Here is a 20509-nt window from a genome sequence, read left to right as displayed (position 1 = left end):
CAGACGCGCTTCGCTCAAAATGTGTGTTGCACAGGTTTTAAACCAAATCGCTGTGTGGTTAAAGTTGCAGCCCAGTGCAGCCCCATAACTTTGTGCCAGCCCACCCTCACCCCAGCCACTGCCCACACCCCTGAACGCATACCGTCATAAGGCGGATGGGTGGGTCTGCCATGTCTGGTTCACTACCTCCGATCTTGAGCGCATGTACTGTACAGCCTGCAGGGTGCGTGGCCGGAATGCCCAATGGACACCATTAGCCGTATAGACGGCAGGTGTATGAGGAAACAGCTGTAAACCAGAGGTCCCAGTCATAGATGAACTCAGATAATACAATAAAAAAAATAATGTATAAAAATATGAAGGGCATGTATATATAAATGGGCGGGATTTACTATAAGCCATCGCCGCCTCTCGCCGCCTACCGCAGCGATACTAATCGCATATGTACTAACATATGCGATTAGTATCGCAATGCGGTATAGGAGACCCCCCGCGATGATGTCTGCGGGTGTCGGCGGGGGTCTCCGTCACCTCCAAGACTCGGGAGGTGACGTGTGCAGGGAGTCCCCGGGCTCCTACTCCTCCCCCCTGCAGCCGGAAGGAGACAAGGCTGTGATGCGGGGGAGAAGGAGGAGTGGGGCCGCACCAGCAGTAGCTCAGGTATGCCGGGGGAAGGGGGGGTCGTCGTGAGCGGCGGCGGGATGCGGCGTGGGGCGGCGGCGGTGGTAAGAATCCCATAGGCTTCTATAGGGTATCGCCATAAAAAGGTCGGGAGTTAGTACATATGAAAATGCGGTAAAACGGGGGTTTTACCGCACTTTCCCTTTAGTAAATCCCGCCCATATATATATATATATATATATATATATATATATACATACAGTTATTAATATGATATAGAGACATGATTTAATATGGTAGGGTGACATAGTGAATGATATAGCTGGTGTGCCTCTACAGGGTACAGAGCGATTATCAGTTGTGGCATGGAGCGTCTAGCAAGGACATAGGGCGATACTGAAGACCTGACGAGCGCCGAGTGTTTCGGCTTTTCTGTGCTCTGGATAAGGGGCCTAAGAGGATTAGCCATTACTCATATCACTCAGTCATGGGCATGAAAGAGATAATTGGGGAAATGCGAGTCACTATTTAAATCAAACACAGGCTTATTAGAATCCAATCTCCCTGTTTTTTTTCTCCAGAAGTAATGACCAAAGACGGTTTTGGTTCCAAATATGGTTTATCAAGTTGAGTGGTGTTGTGTTTTCCCATTAGTAATTAATGCTCTCATACAACAATGAACAGTCTGTGTAATCACATTACAGCAAACCTGCTACCTCCAGGGCGCATAAAGAGGCCGTGTCACCTTGAATTACAACGTATTTCTTTGTGCATTAGTGCTAGCTAGAAACCAGGCCAGCCGCTTTACTCTAACCGCGCTCATCGGTGTCATTTATTCACCTGGTTAAATCTGTCTTTGCCTTTGGCAACCTACGACACTACAGCTCTTGCAGAACTACAAGTCCCGTCATGCCATGCCTGTCTCTGGGATGTGTAGTTCTGCAACAGGTGGAGGTGACATGTCCAGCCCAACCTCTGTCATTCCACCTACAGTAGCAGCCATTTTTTTCCATGCTGTGCGAAGGAGGCAGAGTCAGCAGTCTTTCTGGCAGGTTTAAAATATAGATGGCGTCTGATGAAGGTTACTCAGAGGGAGGCACAGCGAGGTTACCCAGATTTCCCATATCCCTCTCTGCTTTAGTACCACATAAGCCTCTTTTTACTGTATCTGGTTAGATCACTTGGTCAGATGTGGCCAAATCTGAGGCAGTACAGTGACCAAGATCCCCTTAGGCTTGGTGAGTAAATGCACCTAGTTACTGTATGCACCTATATAGAGAAAGATATAGGGGTAAATGCAGTAGCTTGTGGCTTGTAGGGCATCAGTGAGTTTCTGACAAGTCTGCCTGATGCTTTAAAGGGACAATCATTTAGTGATGGCTGCAGAGCACTTTTCCCCACACAAATCGAATTTTGCATGTCCTATGAGTATTCTGTAAGTATGACCAACGTTTGCTCCTGGAGGGGAGATGCAGGCGGACACTGTGGTGAGGGGGCAGAGTAGATCCTGTCACAATAAAGACGCAATCCTGTGGGAACCCCCTTTCCCTCCTATTTAATTAGGATGTAGGTGCAGCAGAGGACTTGCTCTCTCTGGAGTTTCCTGGATCTTCCTGGACATAGGCAAACGCAGGGGGGGTTTCTAGTTGCCTGGAAACCCCCCCTCTCTAGCCCACAATATGACCACTATAGCAGTTGTATATGCAGTAATACAATTTCACTAGAGCTGCATGTTTTAAAGATCTCCTTAAATAAATAAGTAGGCCATTTAAAATGTGTCAGCCAGTAATTAATACATGTGTGGGCACCAACTAGGAGATCTGTAAAACATGCACTGTTAGGGGTGCTCTGCTATAGACCATCTACAGGGATAATTATTAATACTGTAATGGGTGTATATATGGAATCCGGTCTGAAGATCGACACTGTCTAGGTCGACAATGTTTAGGTCGACCACTATAGGTCGACAGTCACTAGGTCGACAGGGATGGAAGGTCGACAGGGTTTCTAGGTCGACATGTGCTAGGTCGACAGGTCAAAAGGTCGACATGAGTTTGTTTTTTTTTAATTCTTTTTTGTAACTTTTTCATACTTAACGATCCACGTGGACTACGATTGGAACGGTAATCTGTGCCGAGCGAAGCGGTAGCGGAGCGAAGGCACCATGCCCGAAGCATGGCGAGCGGACACGGTGCACTAATTAGGGTTCCCAGTCACTCTACGAAGAAAACGACACCAAAACCCCCCAAAACCATCATGTCGACCTTTTGACCTGTCGACCTATCACATGTCGACCTAGAAAGTAACCCTGTCGACCTTCCATCCCTGTCAACCTAGTGACTGTCGACCTATAGTGGTCGACTTAAACATTGTCGACCTAGATACTGTCGATTTGATGAACCACACCCGTATATATATCCAGGACAGTTTCTAGGTTCCTCTACCACTCCCCCGGCCTTGCTCCAATGCTCTGTATTGGTGCCCATATCTGATATAAAGCATTCAGCTCAGGCAGGCTGTCCCTACTGCCACATCTAATGGCTTACCATGATTTCTGTATACAGAATATGGGAATTATAACATACAGTACATTGCACTCTGTATGATGCATGTTATAGCGGCTTCATCGTAATTATGCCCTCTGTCTGGAATGGCCACATGCACTCTTAGGGTATATTTAATTGAAGTCGAAAGCTGCCGTCTGTCGAAAAGACGGCAGTTTTCGACTTTTTAAGGTCGAATCGTGATTCGACCTATTCAATATATCCCAAAATTTTTCTTCAAGTCAATGAATACGACTTGGCGAAAAGCACGTGGATCGGCGGAATAGCTGCCGATCCACGTGCTTGTGTTGAAAACAGGGCCAAAACCGACAGGTTTTGGCCCCCTCTTCGACCATCTCAGTCCGACATAAAAAAATGTCGGACTGAGATGAGGGATTAGAGCAGGAGAGGGGGGAGAGCCGCAGGGATACGGGGGGACAACCGCGGGCATACAGGGGAGAGCAGCGCTACGGCACAGCGCTGTAGCAGGGTGTCACACAGCCGCGCCGCTCTCGGCAGCTTCCACCCAGCTCCAGCAAGTGAGGTCACGCTTGCTGGAGCCGGGTGGACACTGCCGTGAGGTCGGGCGGCTGTGAGACAACCTCCTGCAGCGCTTCTGTAGCGCTGATCTCCTCCGTCTGCCGGCGGCAGTCCCCACTGGTCTCCCCGCGCCCCCCTCTTCTCCTCTGGGTCCCTCTTCTCAATTCGACTTGAAAAAGTCGAATTGAGATGAGATTTGAATAGGGGTTGTCGGATCCATTCCGACAAATGCATGTCGGAATGGATCCGACGCTAATTGAATATACCCCTTAACATCAAGCACCTGGAAACCCCCGTCCAGTAATCCTGCATTTGCCTTTGGTAGAGTAGTGGTTAAAACTTAATGAATGTAGGTTATTATAACTGAGTACTCTTTTCCATACATAAGCATAATTGCAAAGTGGCCCTGATGTTCATTCAGTCAAGGTTCCAAACTTGACCATGCAGAGTATTATTATTATTATTATTATTAATAACAACAGCTACTTATATAACTTCATCATTTTCCATAGTGCTTTACAATTGCGAACAAACAGTAATACAAAACAAAGACTGGATAATAACAGACAGACAAAGATAAGATTTCTATGTGGCGGGTTGGAGATTATCACTATTCCTACTTACTGGGATATAATATTTATACCATTTTGCTATGGTTCCTTTCTTCAGGCATTTATTACTGATTTGTAATTCTGCACAGTTTCCACAGTAGCATGTGACTACCGTGGCAACCAGTCACATGACGCACTGAGGATGGTTCTAAGTTGGGAGCAAAGCAGAAATGAACAAATTGCTTGGCACATTTTCCTGCCCTTCAGGTTGGAGAATTTGAAAATTAAAATGTGCAGAGAGAATTTTTGTTTGGGAGGGGGCATGTCCACATTCATGCATGCCAAATAATAATAAATATATTTGCCCCCTTCCAGAAAGATGTAAGAGGGAGCTAAGAAACACACATGACCAAAGGCGTAGCTACCATAGGTGCGGGCAGTGCAGCTGCTATGGGGCCCAGAGCTGAGAGGGGCCCATCTTCCCTGTCAAAGTTATATATGTTACTGTATATACATTTTTCGCCATTGGGTGGTACGTAGGGGTCCTTTCAAACTTTTTCCTTGGGGCCTGCAATATATCTAGATATGCCCCTGGACCTAGTCATTGTAGTGTGGTATAAAATGAACTGGAGGGCATTTTAATGTTATATAATATGAACTGGGGCACTGTAATGAGGCACAATATGAATGGGGAGCACTATATATCATAATGTGAATTGGGAGCACTGTGCGACATAATGTGTACTGGCAGCTCTGAAATGTGACATACAGTTCTGCAGGGTGAACTTATTCACTACTACGATTCATAAAAGAAACTAGGGCACTACTATGGGGCATTACATTAAATAAGGCTCTACTATGGTTCAGAAAATGAACGAGGGCACTATTATAGGGCATACAATTAACAACTGCTGCAGAGAAGTGTCTCTCTAGAAGCATTGGGACTGGGGCCCCTTCAAAATGTTGCTATGGGGCCCACACAGTTCTGGCTACGCCCCTGCACATGACTAAAAGTTACTTTAGCAATTTAACCCCAACAGACACTCCATTGCCAGGGAAGAAACCAGGATGCCATATTCAGTGTCTTAAAATAAAATTGTACACCGTCCTATCACAAAGAACCTCATACTTAGCAATGGACCCATAGGCGGCTTTCAGAAGAAAAGCGGCTATGCTCTCAAAATGGCCGCCCCCATTGTGCCTTCAGGTGATGGATGCACATAAAACTCTGTGTGGGGGATGTTGTACATTATTTATCACAGACCCCAGGGAGTTCTTACAAAGTAAGCCACATATTTAGTTTAATAACATTATTAGCCCTCAGGCTCTGTTTGGCCTGCACTGCAGCCCAGTGAAAAGAAAAGGAGGAATGATCATCGGTGGGTAAAACCTTGATGGTTCCCTTGCTGATAGTTTTATACCCTCAAAGTTAACCAACAATGATACTATAGATCAGGGATGGGGAACCTTCGTCCATCCAGCTGTTGTTGAACTACACATACCAGCATGCCTTGATACATTTTTGCTATTTGGCCATGCTAAAGCTGTTGCAGGGCATGCTGGGATGTGTAATTCAACAACAGCTGGAGGGACAAAGGTTCTCCATCCCTGCTATAGATGGTTAACCTACCGATGGTATCCCTACTGACATGATTCTTAATTAGGAGCAACACAAAAACATAAAAGTAACTTTTCAGCTTTCTAAGCCCATGCTGTGCTACATGTGGGGCCAGATATACATGCTCTGCTACAGGTGGGGCCAGATATACATGCTGTGCTAAAGGTGGAGCCAGATATACCTGCTGTGCTACAGGTGGGACCAGATATACCTGCTGTGCTACAGGTGGGGCCAGATATAAAATGTGCAGAGAGATTAGATGTCACTTTGGACGTGTCATAGCTAAAATCTAAATTACAATGTAAAAATAAAGCTGTCCAGCATTTGTGGGCTACTGTACATGCAAAAGCAGACAGTATTTACCCTGCATGCAAATATAATACATGTACAGAATTTGCACCCCTGGTATTGCAACTGTGGTGGGTCTCCTTCCTTTAAGATAATGTCTTCTATACTATGATAATTCCACGTAACTAGTGACACAATCTGCTACAAAGAACACAACCCCATCCCTGAGTGACGGAGATGCAGTTATACCATGGGATACAGTAACGTTCAGTGTTGCAAAATAACAAATAAATAGAATTAACAAAAAAAAAAGTACACAAAAGAGCAATAAATAGTGAGAATCCACCATACTATAGTCATTCATCCCTATGTGGTAGGTGCCTTGTGGTTTTTTTTTAGCTGCGGTGGAACTATAAGTACCAGCATTCTTAGCATACTGTACTCCAGTGACAATGGTGAAGCATGCTCTATGTGTGTATGTATGAATATATATATATATATACATATACACACACAGAGATACGCACATTGCATGCGTCACCTTCCTCTCCTATTGAAACAAGTTAATGCTAGTTTAATGTGAATTTCAGCCTTAATTCATCTTGTTGCCTGGCGGGCGGATGGGATTTAAGGGGTGAGATTTTCAGGCTGGTTGCTGATAGGATGGTCGCCTGTTCTCCCAGGGGGATAATTCATCACGGCCGTCCTGTCACGTAATCCCAGGACCTCCCTGGACCCCGGGAAGATGAAAACCCACATTGATTTGAAATAATGGGAACATATAAGTTCATGATAAATTTGGTGGAACATCTCACAGACTGGTTTGGAGGGCCACTAAATGACCTTTAAGAAACAGACGCTCTTCTTTATCCTTTCTCTAGACATTATCACCCTCTGCTAGAATTACTTTCCTTATCTGTCAAAGGGAAAAGTGACATTTTTACATTGTATCTCTTTTATTTCCTTGCAAATTAAGAGGGTGAAACGAATCCTTGTCTCGGAGGAACCAATTACCAGCACGGGGATGATGAGAGTATTATAGCATCAGGTAGCATTATGCTCCTGCTATGAGACAGTGGTGAAGAGATAAGAGGTGAGGAAATATCAGGGATGACACCTGCGAGACACAGTGCCTGCCCTCAGCACAGATTAAAATACATGGGGGTCTATTTACTAAGCATTGGATGTAGATAAAGCACCAGCCAATCAGCTTTTAACTGCCATGTCACAGGCTGGGTTTCAAAAAATGACAGTTAGGAGCTGATTGGCTGATACTTTATCTCCATCCACGGCTTAGTAAATAGACCCCATCTTTCAGCCTGACTAATTCCACCCCCTATATCTGTGCTCAACAGCCTCTTGCCCTCCATATCAGCCTCTCTCTCTCTCTCCGTCAGGGTGTGCTGGGATTTGTAGTTCCACCATTGCTGGAAAACCAAAAAAGCCACCTGCAAGCAAGGCTTTGCTCCACCGCAGTAACCTTTATTGGATTTTGAAAGTTGTGCTGCTTAGCCTCAGGTTATTCCTTATTACTGTCATTCAATAAGGGCTACTGCAGTTGGAAAACATTTGGGAATAGACAGCAGGCTAGGATGTAATGGGTTAACTAAATGGATCACATTGGAAGGTATAAAACGGCAAACAGTCCTTCTAGGGGGAAGGGGGGAAGGGGGGGGGCAGCAGAGATTAGGCAGAAAGGACAGAAAAATAAATCAATCTTAATAAACCAATAAAACACATGTTCGAAATTTGTCACATAATGTTATATAAGTAACCAAATGGCCAAAATGAATTTATCCATCCAAAAAAGCCCCATTCTACGGTACAACAGCCGCAAGCAGCAACGCCACACAAATCATTTTGTCAGGAAGACGGGTGAGAAACATCTGTATTCCATTCCCCTTCCACTTTCTCCAAACTCCTCTAAGCCTCTCATCCAGCATAATTATATACAGGCTAATTACGTTTTCAGATGGCTCTGCAGCAAGTTTGATCAACAAGGGGGGGGGATATTGAAATATTCATTGATGAGAATCACATCCGTTGTATCATGATGCACCTGGTTAACCAGAAATAGATGATATTAATAGTATTGATAATAAAATCCTGACCTTAGTATACAAAAATGAACGCCTCACAATTATGGATAAGTGAGACCCAAAAAGGGGAAGGGGGGGAATTAACCCTTCATGGGAAAGGGAATTGGACATTAACCCCTTCCTTCCCCATTGCCTGGGTGGGTCTGCAACAGATTGTTTTGAGCCATGCATGACAGTGCTCCCGGTACGGGGAATGGATACGGGTTCCCTGACAAGATTACTAATGTATCCCTACTTTATTTGCATGCTGAAATCCTACGTGATTAGCAACAGACATCAGATATATATTTATCTTTGTCGTAGTAGCGCACCTACATCATTTTATGTCATATCTGAACTTGATGTGGTTGCCATAGGAACATAGAAATTAAAGACATTGTCTGATCCAAAAGATGATGCTTGTTCTAGAGGCAGACGGACACCCCAGCTTATATGCTTATACTGTATGTATATATATATATATATATATATATATATATATATATATATATATATCTATATCTATAAAGCACACATTTATCTCAACTGTATTCAGGAAAATTAGCTATTTAATTGCTGATGTGATCTTCTAGCTGTTGTGGAACTACTAGTCCCAGCAGGCCCTGTCCATAGCATCTGGAGAGAGACATGTCTCCTTACTCTTAGCTCTGAGCGTTATATGTTATGTCTTTGTGCATTCCCCTTAGTTGCATATATAAACTGGGCAGGGAGAGCAATCTATAACTGCCTGTCGTGTTGCAGGTATTAATTGTGCGTGCAGTTAGTGCTGCGTTTGATGCATCGTGGACGACTGCCGGCTAAATACACCTTGCTTCTATATTTTCCTGCTTGTCTACAGGTGACCACATGTGGATCCTCAGCACTGACTACTCTGCCTCATTCTCTTCATGCTGCAGGACAATACTGAGCTTTCATCACAAAAAAATCAGCTTACATTCTGCTGTCACCACTTTGCACACTAGCCTAGTGCAATTGCACCATGCTCCATAACCTCACCTTATTTTGGCATTAACACAACACATTTTTTCCTGATAGCATACAGAGCATATAATCCCTGCAGAACCTATAGCAACGATTAAGCCATGGAGCCTATTGACTGGCAATTACTTTTTTTTTCGTTTTCTAATAACATCAACCTCTTTCACATTTGCTGCAATCTGCAGCTGACAGCCATTGCACAAACGTAACACGGCTAGATGCTCTTTTCTCTCAGATTCTCTAGATTCCAACAGGTGAATGAAATATTCCATATACTGTCTCTGGGAGCATATACTCCTCCTGCTGAAAGCCATCGCCAAGCCAAGACCAGTCTAGAAGTTTACATTCCCTTCCCTATCTGCAGTGCTCACGTTGCCAGCTGCACTGGAAATAATATACAATTTATGGCAGTGCGAGCCATTAAGGTCTATCAGCCATTGATCCAGCTATTGCTAAATCAAGGCTGGTGTGTCTTCCTGTTGCTGGGGCACCACATCTCCGAGAAACTGCAGATGCAACAGGGAAGGAGAATCTTACTTGCACAACACCATTTAGCATACACCATTCTGCAAATATTGTAAATGCTATTTTATTTTAATTTTTTCTCTTTAAACATCATAGTTTTTACAAAAAAAAATCAATGGGGTACCTTTGTTTTTGTTTTTTTAAAAACACTCCTGAATATAGACAAATCTTCGTACCAATTTTAGATTTTATTTTTTTTTTTTTTATTTTTTTTTCGTTTTTAAACGGCTGACCGTCCTGAAGGTTTTAAGACACGATAAAGCTAAAATGTCAAGTCTCTCCGATAGATCCCTCTGTGTCCGTCAGGAGGGGGCGTCAGAGAACGCAAACAATTCCTTCAGCTTGTCTCTCTGCCATTGTCGTTTGGTTGCACAACGTTTAATTCCCCAGGTGGAAGATAAGATCACACCTCACATTCCCTGGCAGGTGGTTGGTGACATGAACAAGAGCCATATTCGTTAATGATCACCAGGGCCCCTTCGATGTGGTTGGGTTTGTAATCAACATAGTATTCCTGGGCAGACATTGTTGCCATTTGATGCATTGTCTGTTTCTGCTTTTGCTTCCGACGTTGTGTCACAAAGCACTGTCTCAGCTGTCTGAGGCTAGCTGGGAAACATTTCCAAGAAACGTACAACATCAAAACCACTATTAGGAAGGAGAAAATTAATGCCATGGTCCCCGTGACTACCTTATGTATCTGGACGGTATTCTCAGGGTGCTCACTGGGAATGGTGGCCACTAGGTTCTCCGTTGTTTTTTCCCCTTCTGTATCCTGCACATCATAGATGGTGGTGGTCATGGTGGGGCCATGGTGGGCGTTTTTGTCGCTGTTGTTGAGCGCTGTGGAAATGGCATTAGCGCTAGTCGGGTCTGTGGGGTCCTCACATAAGTGGAAGGCATAGACAGCATCTAGAACATCCTCTCCTTGGGCATACTCTGGTGTGGTGCACAACATATTGCCATCGAAGCGCCCTTTGAAGCCGCTCAGCCAGGAGGCCAAGGCGCAGACGTTGCGCCCGCAGTCCCAGCTGTTGCCGGCCAGGGTGATGCTGGTAAGAGATTTCCAGGAGTTGAGGATTCTGGGGTCAATGTAGGTTAGGCGGTTGGAATCCAGCTGCAGAGATTCCAGGTGAGGTACGCTTTCAAAAACATGGGGCTCCATGTACTCGATATCGTTACCGGAGAGGTCCATTTTGGTTAGTTTCCACACCCAGTCCAAAGAGTTAACCACGAGGGTGACTTTGTTCTTCCTCATGAAGAGGGAGTGCAACGAGAGGAGCCTGGGAAAATGAGCTAAATTCACCTTGACCAAGTCATTGTGCTCCAGGTGGAGCTCGGCGAGCTTGAACAGGCCGGCGAAAGAGTTACGAGCCAGGCTCTTCAACTGATTGTATCCCAAGTCCAAAAACTCCAGGCTGCGACAGTCCTGGAAGATCCTGACTGGCACAAACTTGATGGCATTGTAGCGCATCTGTAAACTCGTCAGCTTGCGCAGCCCGTGGAACAAATCCGGGGCCAGGGACTGTAGGTCATTGTTCGATAGGTCCAAGCTGCGCAGGTTTGGCATGGGTCGGAAAGTGTGGTTGGCCAGTTGTGTGATTTTGTTGGAACTGAGTGTCAGCTCTTTGACTCTGCGCAGTTTCTGAAAGGCATTCCCCTCCACCGTGTCTATGTGGTTGTGATCCAGATAGAGCCACGTGAGCTGAATTAACCCCGTGAACTGTCCGTCCTGCAGCTCGGCGATGCTGTTGTACCGCAGGGACAAGCCCATCAGGCCCGACAGGTTGTGAGGCAGCTCCGTGACATTCTGTGACTCGCAGTACAAAAACCTGCCCTCGCAACGGCACACTCTCGGACAGCCGCTGCTCACGAGGGGAAGCATTTTAACAAATATGCCCAGCGCACACAGTATTATCCCAGGGGGCTTTCTCAGCATCCAGTTTAAACAGAGGCCAATAAGAAGGAAATCCATTAGCAAACACGGTTCCAAATTTTCTTGAGAATGTCCATTGAAATCGTCCCTGACTTCTACATCATATTTGAATAAAATACATGTCATATGTCAATGGAAGTGCAGGCAGGCAGTAGAGCTTAGGGCATGCACAGTATTGGCAGCATTAAAGTTGATGCAAATTAGAAGGTGAGTGGATTTTATTCATGGTAAGGGCTGCAGAAGAAAAATAACGGCAGGAAAAAATATCTTTCTTCATGAAAGAATTTAATTAAAAAAGTGTCTTACCCACCCTTCTCCAGAGAGTGACAAGCTCCATTCAGCGGCTGCCTTTGTGTTTTGGCTAATTATATGCAGGGCTAAAAGACCCCTCTGTGCTACTAATACAGTAGCTTTCAGCTTGTTCAACGCTGGCAGGCGTACAATGTCCCCCTTTGCTTCTTCTCAATGAGCCGAAAGGGAGAAGGAGAAGGGGGGGTTGGGGGGGTCCGGTTACCTTTCCTTTTCCAGCTGACTTGTAGGACCTTCGAGTTACACAACAAGGAACCCCGATCCGCTCCTTTGCTGCCCGTCCTTTTTCCTCTGCGGTTATTGTCGTGACATTCCGGAAAGAACTCCAAAGTCTTTGCTAAGGGCGACGCGGCATCTGGCTAGCTGCTTAATGTTCATCATCTGAAAGGAACTATTCACCAAAGCACCAATCCACAAAAAGAAAAACCAACCCCAACGACAACAATTCTCTGCTCTGCCGATTGCAAATCACTGGCCGGATAACGATAGATGCATGATCTTTTTTTTTTTTTCTTCTTCTTCTCTTTTCTCTCTTCTCTTTTCTTCTTCCTTGGTTTTGTTCGCCAATGCTTAAAGCAGAGCTGGAGAAAAAGGCAGCCAGCGTAGGATCCCTTCCCTTCAGCCGGAGCAGTATGTTACCAGGGCATGCAGAGGCAGCCAGTGCTCACTGTGTGTCGTAAGCTAGTCATGATTGTAGGCTGCTCGCGCTGAGAATCTCAGACATGGGCAGATGGAAAGGGGTGGGCATTAAACCAACATTTTAGTGAACCAGTAAAGTAATATATGTTCCTTACTGATGAAATGGAAAATGCTTTAAGCATCTTCGTTCATTGCCTAGAAAAACCAGCAACATTAAGAGCGAAGAGACAGAAGATGTGTTAGATTCCTGTTATTGGTGCTGTGCTGCTTTTGTGTTATGTAGCTTATCCTTACATGTGCTGTCTGTCTACTCTATGTTGTGTGTTGTGTGTGTGTGCTGGTATTGATGCACTTCTGGGCCAACTGCATATGTATGTATATGCGGAGGTTATACACACACACACACACATATATATATATATATATATATATACACACTATATATATATATATATATATACACTATGTATATATATATATATATATATATATATATATATACATACACACTATGTATATATATATATATATATATATACTATGTGTATGTATATATATATATATACACTTTATATAAACATATGTATGTATAAAGATTTATATGTCTTTTTTTATACAGTTATACAAATAGGTATATGTTTATATATATATATATATATATATAGATAATGATATATATATGTGTGTGTGTGTATATATTTCTAAAATCACACATACATATATATATATATATATATATATATATATATGTCTGTGTGTGCGTGTATATATATATATATATATATATACACAGTACATACGTATATAAGAACTGTATATATATATAATTTTTAAAACCACGCACGCATATATATATATATATATATATATATATATATATACATACATATACAGACACAAACTTATCTGACTTATTGCTGGTATTGCATGTTGCATTTGTTCTGCATTGCTGGGCACAGTGTGATACCTGTAGTATATTGCTATGTGGAGTGCAGGAATGGTGCAGGCTGGACGGGTATTGGCTATAGCCGGGTAACATGATTAGCCCTGTATGGCAATGCTGCACCTGTACACATGGAGATTACGTGAATGTGGTTTGCCAGCCCAGCGACCGCACATGCAGATGCAGCAGCCAGGTCAGGAGGAGCTCTGTGCTTTTAGTTTTGCAATGGGGGAAAAAATAAAATAAAACAGGAAAGAAAAAAAAAAAAACTCATTTGTACCGAGGTCCATTTTTCATCCAGTTCTATTTATTTATCACACAATGCTATTAACCTGGCTGCTTTGATGTGTATTTAATTATAAAAAGGGATGGAGGGAGGGGGGCTGAAGAGAGCAAGATGGGAGGGGGGTGGGTGAGTGGGTGGGGGTCACTGGCGACCGTGAATTACAGCCCCTGTGTAAATCTTACTCACTTTGGAGACAGTGTCCAACACTATTGACAGGGAAATGTTGGCGGAGGTTTTCAATTATAGAATATCTTCAAAGATTGCTGATACCATCAGAACTGTGCTAATTCGCAGTCAGCGCTGTGCGTGTGTGTGCGTGTGTGTGTGTGTGTGTGTGTGTGTGTGTGTGTGGCTGCGCAGTAAGGAGATGAAGTGGGCTCTGCCTTGCTCTCCTGCTCTCCAGTCGTCATTGATTGCTCAATGTCCGTGCCTTGCCGTCTGTTTATTCTTTCCTGCATGGTGTCCCACTGAACTCCCCTCTTTCCCTGGCCCGGCTGAAAACGTGCCGGGGAGCACTGCAGTCTTCTATGTGACAGAGCGCAGCAGCCGCTCAGCCCTGCACCGAACAGACGTGCTCCATGGGGGGTGCAGGATCCTACCTCTCCCCACCACCACCACCGACTGAACTTGTACATCCCATAGACTATTTACTGTCGCACATAAGTGTCTGTGTCTTCTTTCTTACAATTTGCAGCATTCACAGTTTTATCGCTAGTTCTGCTGTCACCGAGATGTTCTATTAATCTCCTCTGCACCTGGGGGACCGGTATGAATTTTCGCTGTGATGCTGGTCCTCTGGGTTCTGGACGGGTTAGCAATCATACAGCAGGGGTGCCAGGGACCCCAGGCGGAGTACTCTAAATTCATGTATCTACAGGGTCGCATTAAGACTGCAATGCTCCAGTGCCGCTGCTGCAAGACACGGGACCGTGCTGGCTAATTGCACCCAGTAATTGGCTTAGAATTGCATGTGTGGGTGTATGCATATATATCTACTATATATATATATATATATATATATATATACTGTACACACATACAAACAGTGACAGTAATTTATGTGCCTTGTTGTGCTGGAATACATATTACTCTGACAGTAGGTGAAGCGCACCTGGAAATGAGGAATCACCTTATAGATAGCGCGCCTATTTTTGGAGCCAGGTGGCAAGTGCTGGGGTGTGGTAATGTGATTGTCGTTATCCTCACCCCATGATGCAGTTCCACTATGTGCGCCATCATGGTGCGGGGGTCAGCAGTTTGCTGGAACTCACTGCTCTCCCGGGATTTCATTCAGGAGTCTCCCAAACATTCCGGGAGAGGAGACAGGTACTGTATGCCCTGTGCCCACAATCTGCTCCCTGCTGTTACATAAAAGGTGTATTACAGGACACCCGGCAGTCGGAATACCGACGCTGCAATCCAGACAGTCAATACCAACGCCGCAATCCAGACAGCCGTCAGAATGCCGGCTCCAGAATCCCGACAGCCACCAACTATAAGTATAACGGGTAGGTTAGGGTTGGGGGGAAGGTTTTAGGTTTAGGTGCCATCTGGGAGGGTTAGGCTGCGGTGGAGGGGGAGGGGGGGGGGGGTGTTAAGGTTGGGCTGCGAGGGTGGGGGGGGGGTTAAGGTTAGGCATTCAGAGGGGAGGTTAGGGTTAGGCAGCAGGAAGGGAGGGTTAAGGGGTAGGGGGAACATACTTACCTCACCCCTGTTGGGATTTCAAAGATCGGGATGCCGGTGTTGGTATTGGGACTGCCAGCAACTTTTTCTCCTCCCTGTCAGTCTTACTGAGGTGTGATAATTCTCTAACAAAAAAAAAAAATAGCTCATAGACTTACCCTAGTGATAACGTGTACTTCCCAACAGTCCTCATCTTTACGGGACTTTCCTGGGCCGCGCTCCTTGAAAGGGACGTGGCCCTGTGATAATGTGGCCGTGGTTTGGGTGAGTCCTGGTTGAACAGATCATGCTACGTGTTTATTTGTGTCCTGATTTTATAATGCTGTAAGGGATATATTGATGCAACAGGACTGTCATACAATGTAGGGATGGCCACCCGAAGGGCGCCTTTTAATAATTGCAGCATTCTCACCATTGTAGCATGCCTTGCGAGGGAACGTAACCATCGCCTGTTGACCATCGATGGTATGCTCAGTTGACAGCTTTAATATGCACATGCACAAAGAAGCTCTGCTATGGATGCAGAGTTTGTCCTTCTTGGTGAAAGCAACAGGTTTGACTTCAGCAGCCATTGGAAAGCAGATATCGGAAAGGAACCTGTGATGTTGCAACCATCACAATTCTGGCACTGCATGGCAAAATCATCTTCACTGGATCTCACGTTGACGCTTGCTAACCATCGGTCTGATGTCCGCTCCTAATATAATGTTGCTGCTGCTTGGAAAGGCCCTATACCAAAAATATCAGACCGGGCAAAAAGCTCACACAGAAAAAAAAAGAAAAGAAAATGCAAGTGCGCACTCTAAATACTAAACCCTGTTAATCAGAATAATTATAATAAACTCTGCAATATAACACAGGAGGATAAATTTCAGGTGATTAGCATAATTTTGACCAGAATTATGCTAAGTACCTTAATTGTTATAGTGCAGAGTTTATTATGATTATTCTGTTTAGCATTTTCTCTTTTTTCTGTGTGGAACTACAAGTCTCAGTATGTTTGTTTAGAAATAAACATGCAACCGCAATGTGATTGACAGCGGTGAGCGTGTTCGGGGCGGAAACGGAACATTGGGGAAAGAGAGGCAGGGCGAACGGGGATGGGGCGGGACCGTTTTTGGCGCGGCTGCGTGATGTCACATGCAGCTGCTCCAATAAAAAAGAGGAGGCCCCACACATGCTGGAACCATGTGACTGCTGTTTTGCCAAATAAAGCATCATTGATGAAAAGCACTGACCCGTTAAAGGCTATTGGGGTCATTCCGAGCTGATCGCACGTAGCAACTTTTTGCTGCTCGTGCGATCAACTAGACGCCGCCTATGGGGGAGTGTATATCTGCATAGCAGGGATGCGATCGCTTGTGCAGCCCTGCTATGCTAAAAAAGTTTCCTGCAAAACAAGACCAGCCCTGCACCTACTCAGCCTGTGTGATGGATCCAGCGATGAAGGTCCCGGAATTGACATCAGACAACCGCCCTCCAAACGCCTGCGTTCGGATCTCCATGCCCGGAAAATGGTGAACATCCGCCCCGGAATGCCTCCCCGCTGTCAATCTTCTTGCGATCGCGCTAGCGATCACTTTCTTCTTCCTTCTGGTCGTTGCCCAGCGACGGCTGCCGCTGGCCAACAAAGCGCGTGCGCATTTCGGACCCGTTTGCACCACAGCGATGAACCGCAGTGTGCGATTGGGTCGGAGTGACCCTCTTTGTTGTATAATGCAGGGTAATTCTTCAGCTGATTTGAGCCTTGAAAAGTCATTCCTCTCTATTATCCAAAATTCCTTCTGCCCCCAAACTAGTGCGGAAAGCACAGTTAGCACTGAGCATACGGGTTCCAATCTTATAATAATTGTTCAGACCTATGGAACCACCGCGGCCAATCATCTGGGTGAGGTCTTACAGCACCTCTATTCTCCAGCATAATGAATCATGTCTGTAAAGACCTGCCCTCCCATCCTCGTTGGGTAACAGCGATCCCACCTTTCATAAATAGCACCATAAGTTACCCGGAGTTTATATAGCACATACATACATACATACATACAGTATTTACTAATAAACAAAGTGTTCCTTCTGTGTCATCGATGACTTGCAGTTAAAGGCTATTCTGACCCAGCTGGTTTTTAATCATCCTTAACGATGAATATTTTTACCTGGTTCCTTCCTAGCCTTATTTTCCCTATTACACAGGCAACAGAACTTTGGCCCTCATTCCGAGTTGATCGGTCGCAAGGCGAATTTAGCAGAGTTACACACGCTAAGCCGCCGCCTACTGGGAGTGAATCTTAGCTTCTTAAAATTGCGACCGATGTATTCGCAATATTGCGATTACTAACTACTTAGCAGTTTCAGAGTAGCTTCAGACTTACTCTGCCTGTGCGATCAGTTCAGTGCTTGTCGTTCCTGGTTGACGTCACAAACACACCCAGCGTTCGCCCAGGCACTCCCACCGTTTCTCCGGCCACTCCTGCGTTTTTTCCGGAAACGGTAGCGTTTTCAGCCACACGCCCCTGAAACGCTGTGTTTCCGCCCAGTAACACCCATTTCCTGTCAATCACATTACGTTCGCCGGAGCGATGAAAAAGCCGTGAGTAAAATTACTTTCTACATAGCAAAGTTACTTGGCGCAGTCGCAGTGCGAACATTGCGCATGCGTACTAAGCGGAATTTCACTGCGATGCGATGAAAAATACCGAGCGAACAACTCGGAATGAGGGCCCTTGTTTCTTTAATCATTGTCAGTTAGGTCATCGTCGCAGCGCCTGAGAGATCCAACATCACACTTTCAACACTTTTAGCACCAAATAAAAATCCAGCAACGCCGGCTGCAGAATTACAGATGACTTTGTGTGAGAAGGAAGTTTGTCATTGAAATGCAAAAAAATAAAAAAAAAACCTGTCACATCTTCTGCAGTATTTTTTTTTTTTTTTTACAAGAGAAAGTTCTGTGTGTCATCCCTTAGTGCATGCCGCATAAAATGTCTGGGGCCTTAGAATGAATGGGAGATGTTGGGGGTGGGGGGGAATTCCAAGGCTGATGAGAATGGTTCGGACTTGTGTGGCTTGTGAGTAATTAGCCTTGTTGGCTATGAAATGCCACCCGCTCAGCCTTTACAATGTTGCCTTTATTTATATTATATTTTACTGTATACGGCCATACTCATTCTACACTTTGCATTTCTTGACCACAGAATGATTGAGGTGTTTTCAGTTGCTGGAAATGTTCCACCGGTCTATGCCGCAGTGCCCTGCTGTGCATGTCAGCCAGTCACGGTAGTCCCTACATCTCTATGGGGTGCAAGGTAAAGCTTGTGATGTAGAAGGACGCAATTTACTGATACAGAATGGCAAACCATGTCTGTCGCACCAAATTGAATCCACCCTTTTTATGTCTCTAAAATGGGCAGTATATGGTGACTAGTAGAATGACTAGGGTTGAGGGGTGGACTTTCACACCCATATGGAAGTGTGAGTCGAGCAACTTTTTATCTTCTTTATGTTTATTTCCAGGTCAAGCTTCCGAGTCCAAATACATTCCCCTTTCCGTAACATTACATGTATTATTCCCTTCCCTTTTACACTCTTAAATGTTAATATTAATGATTTACAGGAACCCAGTATCTGTCCGTTTCCTCATATTGCGTTTCTAAGTTATGCTATAGTGGGTGAGTAAACTTACCCAACTCATATAATATCTTTATTGGAAAATGTCCCACTAATCAAATCACTTACCCCTCTGCTGTATATGAATGAACAGACTGAAAAAAAAACTATTCTTATTCAGGAAAAGGCAATTATACTGCAAATGAGTTAATTTATAGATATTGTTTTCCTGTAATTGGAGATTGTTATTCTGCATTTCTGCTCAGCTACAATTAAGTCATACAATGTAACAGTACCTGTGATTGTTATTTAAGAAAAGGAATAAAATTCAGATTGTAGGTAGGAACACTGAGTATGAAAGGGAGGAAAGCCTGGGCCGTCTTAAAACCGTGCACTGGGGACCCCACCCATTCACAGGAACCAATTAAAAAATATCACGACACCCCCCTTCTGTGGACCTGTGCCGTATCTCCACATACTTCCAGACAGTGAGTGGCTGTCAGTACTCTGATTGGTGGATAGCTCCAGCCATCCACCAACCCAGTGCCGGCGCTAACCGCTCAGCAGGGTCCGCAATGCAGGGAGGCGCTGACCTGGAGAGGCGCTCTCCCCGCTCTGCAACAACCCTGCTGTTGCTGCCGCTGCGCCTGCCTGTCACGCTGTACAGCGGTCAGCGGCGCTGGCAACATGAAGAACGGCTCCCCCTCTCTACCTCCTCCTTGCTGGAAGCGGCAGCTAGAGAGAGGAGGGCACCGCAGACACCCGGGCCAGTCATTGTCAATGTCCACATTCACATCGCCGGGTGCTAGCAGTGTTGATTGGTGGATGGCACCGATCATCCACCAATCACAGTCATGAGAGTATCATATCAGTGATTGGTGGATGGCTAGTGCTATCCACCAATCATGTTTCATTGCAGTGAAAGTGTGCTCGCAGAGCCGCTGCCAGAGATGGAAGGGAGCGTGGCACAGCAGTAGTAAGTGGAGGAGGGTGAGTAGACGTATTGGGCCGCCCCACAGATCTGAGGTGTCATTTTAAATGTCTCTTTTATTGAAGGGGGTTATCCTTGGACATCCTTTCATTGGGAGTAGTCAGCCCTGGATTAAATTTCAGAATTAATAATACTGTATATTAAAATAATTTAACAAGGCTTTGTGAAACAGCCCATTCTGTATCCATATGCAATATGGGACAATAAATAAAAATCTTATGTACAACACAAGTACAACACAGGCACAAATCATGTACCCTGCCTTCAGATTTCTGCTGCCAGGCTTGTATGCTGCCCAAAAGAAGGCTTCAGCTTCCTCCCCACTGCTGCCTGATGGAGGTGCAGGGAAAGGAGTC

The 20509-nt window shown here is 44.9% G+C and overlaps 2 protein-coding genes across 6 annotated transcripts in view; one reads left to right on the top strand and one right to left on the bottom strand.

Annotated features, from left to right (window-relative positions):
* The window catches only part of CTNNA2 (catenin alpha 2), a 2737142-nt gene that overhangs the window by 1705023 nt on the left and 1011610 nt on the right, over nucleotides 1–20509 (top strand). The gene's annotated exons all lie outside the window — the stretch shown is intronic.
* On the bottom strand, nucleotides 9812–12837 carry LRRTM1 (leucine rich repeat transmembrane neuronal 1). Its single transcript, XM_063925311.1, has one exon. The coding sequence runs from the start codon at nucleotides 11823–11825 to the stop codon at nucleotides 10167–10169; it is 1659 nt and encodes a 552-aa protein (XP_063781381.1). The 5' UTR covers nucleotides 11826–12837; the 3' UTR covers nucleotides 9812–10166.

Source organism: Pseudophryne corroboree, chromosome 1 (genome assembly GCF_028390025.1).
Source record: "Pseudophryne corroboree isolate aPseCor3 chromosome 1, aPseCor3.hap2, whole genome shotgun sequence".
In the NCBI taxonomy this organism is placed as follows: Eukaryota; Metazoa; Chordata; class Amphibia; order Anura; family Myobatrachidae; genus Pseudophryne; species Pseudophryne corroboree.
This window is presented reverse-complemented; position numbering and strand designations above follow the sequence as displayed.

Bases quoted from the DNA above. Each gene is read 5' to 3' on its own strand.
- LRRTM1 (XM_063925311.1), bottom strand. From the start codon at position 11,825: ATGACATGTATTTTATTCAAATATGATGTAGAAGTCAGGGACGATTTC.